Source organism: Parasteatoda tepidariorum, chromosome X2 (genome assembly GCF_043381705.1).
Source record: "Parasteatoda tepidariorum isolate YZ-2023 chromosome X2, CAS_Ptep_4.0, whole genome shotgun sequence".
Classification (NCBI taxonomy): domain Eukaryota; kingdom Metazoa; phylum Arthropoda; class Arachnida; order Araneae; family Theridiidae; genus Parasteatoda; species Parasteatoda tepidariorum.
This window is the reverse complement of record NC_092215.1, coordinates 17,780,683-17,789,316: the sequence shown is the minus strand read 5'-3', so window position 1 is coordinate 17,789,316 and position 8,634 is coordinate 17,780,683. Positions and strand designations below refer to the sequence as shown.

The 8,634-nt window shown below is 30.4% G+C and overlaps 1 protein-coding gene across 3 annotated transcripts in view; it reads right to left on the bottom strand.

Annotated features, from left to right (window-relative positions):
- Positions 1–1,303: 1,303 nt before the first annotated feature.
- Positions 1,304–8,634, bottom strand: part of LOC107439647 (5-hydroxytryptamine receptor-like) — a 482,335-nt gene continuing 475,004 nt past the window's right edge. The window contains exon 7 of one of the 3 annotated variants that reach the window (XM_071188195.1): positions 1,304–2,177. In XM_071188195.1, the coding sequence (XP_071044296.1) occupies positions 1,863–2,177 (315 nt within the window). In that variant the 3' untranslated portion in view covers positions 1,304–1,862. The remainder of the gene's footprint in view (positions 2,178–8,634) is intronic. The other 2 variants (XM_071188194.1, XM_071188193.1) reach the window with 2 other exon arrangements.

Genomic DNA, 8,634 nt, shown 5'->3' with positions numbered 1-8,634 from the left:
TCATGGCCGTATTCGCTCCACATTTTCTGGACTTGTGCTGGGTCGTCCGGCTCCACTTTTATGCAATACTGATCCGGTGCTCATGAAGTTTGCGTGCCATGCACGGATGGAGGGTCTGGATGGTGGGTCTCTTTGGAAAGTTGTCCTGAAGTTCCGTTGAACCTGTCTATCTGATTTCGTCTCTATGAACCATGAGACGCATTGAGCTTTCTGTTGTGGTGTCCACATCCTCACTTATAACTTTTCAGCCTATTGAAAAAAAACTTTATTAGTTGCAGTAATACATGCAAAAGACAGAATAAAAATATCTTGTTTATGTTCGAAGTTATGAATTTTTGAAGTCGTAAAGATAATTTTGGAACACCCTGTACAATGAATTTCTTTAGACTTTTATTTTCCCCATCAAAGTATTTTTTTTAGTTTATAAAAAATATCTTATTTTGAAAAAAGGCAAAAACAGAAAGTGTTTTCAATGTTTCACTGTTTTATTAAGAATTTTTTTACCCTTTCATTTTCCCTTTTAAAAATTTTTTTAGCCTCTGAGAAATATCTTATCTTGAAAAATTGCAAGAACAAAAGGTGTTTTCAATATTTCACTGTTATCTTCAGGTTCTTTTTCCTATCCACAATTTTGCTGAACTAATCGGCATTTGCGTTACATGGAGAAGAAAAGCACGAAAACCTCTCACGTATAGTTCGACAGCAAGGGAACTCAAACCCAGTATCCGTCTACCACTTGGGATAGTTCAGAACTGTGGTCGGTGCATATCGACCAGCCATGTCTGGCATTCGAATCTGGGTCATGTCATTGAAGGGAGAGCCTCTATCTCCTGAGATACCATGGCTAATACAATTGTATTGTCGTTTCTAATCGTGATGTATTTGATGATTATAAAATTATTATGATAAGTTAAAGAAATATCAAAATTTCTAAAATTAGTGGCAACCCCTGATGCAGGTTCCTCGACCCAAAGTTTATGAAACTTCGCTTCAAAGGAATTCTTACTGTATACTAACTGATTTTATAACTATATTTAATGGTAAAAGTAATGCTTTCTTTTAAATTATGTTAGCCATTACAGTAAATCCTGCTGTTTTAATAAATTATTGTATTGCATTTTGCAGGAAATCTTTTCGTTACAATAGATTTTGCAGTATATTGCGTTTCATTTTGTGTTCTTAGTGACTTATTCTAGTTAACTTTTTCAAAATACTTCTGTAATAAAATTATTGAATTTTAGTTTTTCAGGAACATTTTAAGAAATGTGTTATTGCAATGGATTAAAAGTTGTTGGCAATAGTCATGAAAACAAAGTTTTTGTTTTTAATATCTACAAAATAACTTTGCCCTTTAAGAAAGAAACTGACAATAATTTTAGAGAAATTAGATACAAATGTCTTAAATCTCAAATAAGTATAGTCAGTATTTTAAAAACACCTTAGCTTGTTACAAATGTACATTGGTTTTAAAAATCCATACATTTTTATGCTTCTGAAATTGATTTTCTGCTCAAAAAGCTTACATTGTAATTCAACTACATCTACTACTAACATGTCACTTTACAGTTTTACGAACATTTTCTATTTTCTACTAGCGTTAAAGACATAAGCATAAAGTTTTTGAAAAGTTAATATCTTGTTTCATTTACATTAGATATAAATCTTGAGCTTTTTTGGATTTTGAAGCTCACCGTCATAAGAAGCTCAATTTTTTTTGGGTCTCTTTTTCTCAACAGTCAACGTCGTAGAACTAAAGGTGATAAAGTTTCCTTCAATAAATTCCACGTCATTGTATTTATACCAAAATTCTTTTATCCAGAAAATAGCACTACTCAATAAATCATCCATGAAGTTAGTCTTGTCTAGCGCATATTGCCTCGTTTCTTCCCACATAAAACACGCTTAAACGCGCTTCTAAAGTCCGGACTGAAAATCGTATATATTATTGGGTTAAGCATGGAATTGGCATAACCCAACCACAGAAAGAAAGAGAACAGGTATGGGTTCGGTTCACAAGCTGGGCATATGGCCATAAGCAATGCTGTAACGAAGAACGGCAACCAACAGATCACGAAAACTCCTGTGATGATGGCCAAAGTTTTGGCAGCTTTTCTTTCCCTTTTGGCTTCCATGTTTTCTCTAGTAGGCTTCTTTTTATTCTTTGTAGCTGGAGTTATCTGAAATAGAAAATGTAGAACTGATTAAAAATGTCAATAGTACGAAGCTGACCAATGCCCCGGGAGCTATTTTTCAATTCAGCGGCCTTTAGCAACCAGCCCTCCTGTTTGGCGATTTCTTAAATAAAAATTGATTTTTGACTTTCTTAAAGTCATGTGAAAGAATTTTAAAGAAAAAAAAGGGGGAATTATAATTGCTACGGACCACAACAAGGAATAAAAAGTCGTTAAAGGCTACAGGGTTGTAAATAAGTGTTCCAGGAGAGACAAAACTTCTAAAGAAATTGAAAACTTACCACATTACTTTTGAATTTAGTTAAAATTTGGATCAAAAGTCAAACCTCAATGCTTATTTAAATCTTAAGTGGTATGTAATTGAATGAAAGATCCAGTTAGTATAAACAAATATGTACAGTGCTCTAAAAAAAACGGACGACCTTAAATAACTTTTGATCTTATGATCAGATCTTCACGTTATAAGACTCATTCTTAATGGTTCACGAGGGTGACCTAGTGAACCATTGTTTGGACCTCGAGAACAAAGTTTGGTCAGAAGAGCAGTTAAAAGTTTGGACCCCTTAATATAAGTTTTACTCTTTTACGTATTTCGCCATATCTCGAGAACTTTTTAAGTAAATTAAAAAAATTTTGCACACACTTATAAAATTCATTTTCCAAAGATAATTCCATACAAAAAATAAATTTTCGTGCATATGTTTTATTTTATTGAATAATAGTCGAAAAATATTTGAATTGTAAGACATGGAATTTTTTACATAATCTTAAAGTATGTGATTTTATATGGCAAAATATAAAATTTGAGTGAAATCGGTTGAATTGTTCCTGAGAAATTTACTTTTAAACATACGACTTGTTTAAAATTCTATTTCGCAGGAACTATTCATCTGATTTGCTCAAATGTTGCATTTTGCCACATAAAATTTTTTACTTTAAAATGATCTAAAAATATATAAATACGTTACAATTCAACTATTATTAAATGAAATAATAAAAAATAATAAATATACTCTTAAACTTATTTTTTGCATATAATTATCGTTGGATAAACTTATTTAAAAGTGCGTGTAAAAAACTTTAATTTTGCGTAACACGTTCTGGAGATATGGCGAAATAAGCAAAAAGTTAAATTAACATTAAGGGTCCAAACTTCGGACCGCTCTCTTGACCAAATAATGGGGACCATATTTCCTAGATTGTGGGTACCCCCTATATTTTGGGGTCAGAAACCCTAATCCATTGGGAAGAAAAAGAATGTTTATTTAGAAAGCATACGCTTTTGTGTTTGATTTCATAACTTAAAATATCATCTGCTCTGATTAGTTATCATATTAGAACTCCCCCTCTCGAATCATTAAGAATGAGTCCTAGAACGTGAAGATCCGATCGTTAGATCAAGTTATTCGGGAGGTCCGTTTTTTATTTTGCGAAATTGCACCACCACTTTTTCAGTAGGGATGTTTTGTTATACATGGATCAGTTTTTGCGCGTGGCATTCTTATTGTTGCACATGCTCATAAATATTTGAGTGCTCATTATAAAAAAAATTAATTGAATAGGTAGCACGAATTCGAAAAAGGCATCACAAAAATACGGAGGGATTTGAACTCGTTACCTCTAAGATGCAGAGCTTTTAGTGGATCGGTAAGACCACTCTGCCATTGAGGTTCCTTGTGCCCGACATCAGTATGTTAAAATTAGAAGTTTCAAATCTCTAATATATCACGAAGGATTATTTTGCATATATTATATACTGGTCGTAAAAATAATTCTTGTTTCATGAGATAAAAAACAAGAATTATTTTTACTACCATTTTTTATGTTTTTGGAAATGAGAACTGGCAATTTTTCAGGCTGTAATGAATTAAAGAACAACTAAGCCGAAGTATAGCAAATAATTCATTTTGATCAAAACATTTTGGGTCACTCGGAAAGTTCGTGCGGATTTTCAGTAGGCGGATATATAAAATATTCAGGTGGTAACAAAATGTATGCTTAAAATATATTTCTTGTTCTTAAAAATGGATCATTAAATTTTCTTGAACTAAATTGACTATTAAATTGTCTTGGACCAGTTTATTTTCCATTGATTGACCATTAAATTTTCTTGGACCATTAAATCTTCTTTTAATTGACCATTAAATTTTCCTGGACATTTACTGCATATATATAAATCTGATACATGTTAAACAAATATTATCTTAATTAAAGTAGTTTCGAAATTAGGAAAAATTCAAATTGCTTTAATGTGTAATTTACTACCACTTGAATAATTTTTGTGGACCTTTGAGAGATCCACCTATCGAAAATCGGCACGAACTTTCTAGATCACCCACTGGAATTTTAATAAGTTTTCTTGAATAAACATAAACCTCCGGACAAGGGGACCAAGGAAACCTTACTGAATATTTTACTGAACTTGATTTTTCAGACGACTTATGTTTACTGACCAACAGCTTTCATGACATGCAAACAAACACAAACGTCTTAAATGTAAATTGGGAAGAAATTGGGACTTATTATCAACTAAAATAAAACTAAAATTTCGAAAATTTATCCTAAACAATTAAATTCTCAGAAAATAAAAAATAATATAGAAGGTAAACAGTTTCTCTTATCTTGGAAGTATAATTAACAGAAAAAATCAAGTAATGAGGATATACTAAATAGATTAAACAAAGCCTGAAGCAGTTACGCTATTCTTAACGCGTTAAATGCCATGAGGGCCACCGGTGACCGGTACTGAGTTTGTTCTTAGCAACACGGGGCTCACCGGTGACCGGCGAAGCCAAGATTATTGGAAACACATAATTAGAGTAAATTTGTAATTTTTTATATTATTGTCGCTACAAAAATGGCTCGAAGAAATTAATGCAATATCGAATACACAAAAGTAGTTTTATTTATATACACAGAGATGCCAACTTGCTCTGGACAGCGAATAAATATTTTCAAGTGGTAGTTTATGTATTGTGATTCTTGGTTTAATAAATTCAATTTAGTAGATTTTTATCCTCCCCTATTTCTAAACAATTCGCAGGCTTATATAATACACCACTTTTTTCAGACATGTCATGCTAAACCTTATAAAAAACTAGAAAAATCTGTCTAATATTTGCAAATTTAGTAGGTAGTTATTTACCGTGTCGCTACACGAGCAAGCCATTTAAAATTAGAGTGGCATTAAAAGTGTTAATAAAATCTGAAAGATCATAAACATAAAAAATTGAACAATAATTAGAATTTTCAATGCTAATATTAAATCTGTCCTACCCTATAGATCTGAGACATGACACTGCAATAAAAACAACAGGAAAAAAACTAGAAGTATTTATTAACAGCAGTTAAGAAGAATTTAACGAATCAAATGGCTCCATAAAATTTGTAACGCAGAAATCCCTGGAAAAACAAAACAGAAACCAATTGAACTGGAAATTTAAAAATAAGCAATTGGAAATAGATTGGTTATGTCTTGCGTAAACCTGAAAATATGAAGTAAAATAAGTTTTTGATTGAACCCCTCAAGGCAATAGAAAAAGAGGAAGACCTTAAAAATACTTGGCGCAGGATGATTATAAGTGAATAGAAAGCAATAGGAAAGACATGGTGAGGGGAAAGATATCTGGCCATAAGTTGAGGGAGATGTTGAGCTATGGTTGAAGTCGGATTCAGAGTGCCTTCAATTCGGAGTGAAGAGGAATATGTATGTATGTAAGGTGGTAGCTAATTTATCATTTTCAGTGTAAGCCATTTTCTTTTTTCATGCATATTCGTTAATCTATGAATTGAAATAACCGAAAAGAATTTACGAATTTGATAATAAATCTGGTAAAATCAATCATTTTATATGTTTTATAAAATGACTTATTTACAAATGTCATTGATGACAATATATAAAGTAATTTAAAATCAATATATTGAGAATTAATTTTTAGTAAATATTAGCCTGAATATTATCTATCACAATATAAATGAAGTAAATGTCTTTTATAGATTGTGATCTAGATTAAATTGCTCTTTACATTCTGTTACGCTTTAACTAAAACTATGTTTTAGGTCGAAGTATATTACATTAAACTATATTGTTGATTACAATAGATAATATAATTTAAAATTAGTAAGTTGAGAATTATTATGCAAGAAGTATTTCTGCTTCAATATAAAATTAATAACTCTCTGTTATAGATTTTGATCTAATATATAGAAACAAATTGTTTCCTTCATTTTTTTTATGTTTTAATAAGAATTGTATTTTAATTCGAAGATATAACTCACATAGACACTTTGTAACTAAAGCTGAATTACTTTTATTAACTGTAAATCTCATGAAACTAAAGTTTTATTTATAAGTTAGATATTTTGCATGCTATAAATTGCTTACATCACCCTGCTCTTTATTTTAGCTACTACAACCTGAGCATAAATTTTCTTCAAATGAAATAACTTATTTATAGTCAAAATATGTCGACTTCCCTCTTCTTTCTCATCAATTCGAAATTTCGAATACTAATTAGCTATCTAAGCTAAAGTAAATCTTTGAATAAGATGAGAAATTTTTAGAAGTCCAATCTAAGCTTTACCTATTCTATTGATCTCACGCAAATATATTTAAAATGTAATAAAGTTTATTTCAAATAAGTAATATTTTTGTCCAAAAATTCTTATTAAAAACTCTTTAAAATTACTTATTTACAGCAAATATTGAGGAAGAGAGATAGCGTGTAATAGAATTCAAAACTTTTAGCTTTGTAAAAATATGGAATAATATTATTCTTTCTTTGTGATTTAATCTAAAATATTGCATAAATTTTCGTTTTGTTCTCTTCACTACTTCTTCGCCTGTTTATTATAATAATTTATAGTTTATTTTAATACGATCTTTGTTTATATTTTTAGATATTATAATTGAGATATGTATTAGTTTTTTATCTTTACATATTACAAATAAAATCATTATCAGCCTTTTAAATTTTTTGATTGAAAAGTGATTATTATATTAGATAAAAGTTATTATTATATTATACTTGATTGAAAAAGTGATTATTATATTTGATGAAAGTTATTATTATATTCGATAAAAGTTATTATTATATTATACTTGATTGAAAAAGTGATTATTATATTTGATAAAAGTTATTATTATATTATATTTGATTGAAAAAGTGATTATTATATTTGATAAAAGTTATCATTATATTATACTTGATTGAAAAAGTGATTAAAGTGTAGCCTGAAACCAGTTCGGGCAACTAATACGAGCAATATTGGTGATGCCCGAATTGACTTCGGACAGGAGAAAAATTAACGTTTCTATTTCGCGAAGTCCGAGTTGTGTTCGTTTCTACTTTAGGATACTTAATTCACTATTTTCCTAATAGATGGCATTAGTGGCCCTAGTTTTTCACCGATTACGACCTCAGTCGAGGGAGGGAAAATGTGGGTGATGAAAAGAGTGCGATATGGGCTTGTGTGCAGTACCATGTTTTGGGATATACCATTCTGTAAAAGATTTGTAAAATTTCTGTATTGAAAATCCTATTGTTGTGTTTTTATATTATATTATACTAGTTACGTTATATTTAGCTACAAAATTTTGTTTAATTTACTCTAATTGAGTAAGATGTGGATGTAATCCATTACTTTTTTATGTGTTTGCAAAAATTATAAGTACAGTAGTTATCGCATTTAAAAAATTTTTTTTTAATTAAAAACTATTTTCTAACTTTCATAATAATGTAAAGAACAAAATTAAGCAGTCAAAAAAATTTTCGATTTTTGGTCCATTTTTCTGAAATATATGTCACTGTTAAGGGGTTATTAATCTTATTTTATTGTGAACTCGACAGTTAATGTTGAACTCCGTTTACTTGTAATTTTGAACCAAACCCAAAAGACAGGGTAACTCCTGGAACAAAGATCGTGCTGAATAAGCTTTCGAGGAAAACTTTTTGATAGAACTAACCAGCATTTGCGTTACATTGAATGGATAACTACGAAAACCTCCCATGGTTAGCGCAATGACCTGGAAAGTTTTTTAATAGTTATAACTCAAGAGTTTCGAAGTAGAGGGTTCTAAGTTATACTTTAGTGAATTAAGGTACTGTGTCTTTAACTATAGACTTTCCCTTGGCTGTCGTTTGGAGCACAGTCGGTGATTATGGTAACTAGGTATGCCTATTTCATGTAAGAGTAAACATTTAGGACAGGTTTGAATAGGCCCGTGAGAAAAGAATCATAAGCAATCCCCTTTTAAATGAACTTTCTTTTAGTCCTATAGCAGGAGACAGCTCCATAATCTATTTTGGGAGGAGTTCTTTAATTAGACAGTCAGTAAATTAGTTTTCAAGAAATATATACTTATAGATTAAAGCTGCTTAAGAAACAAATTTTCTCATTAAAACCATCGCAGAAGAACTTAGCAGAAGAAGCTACAAGTTTA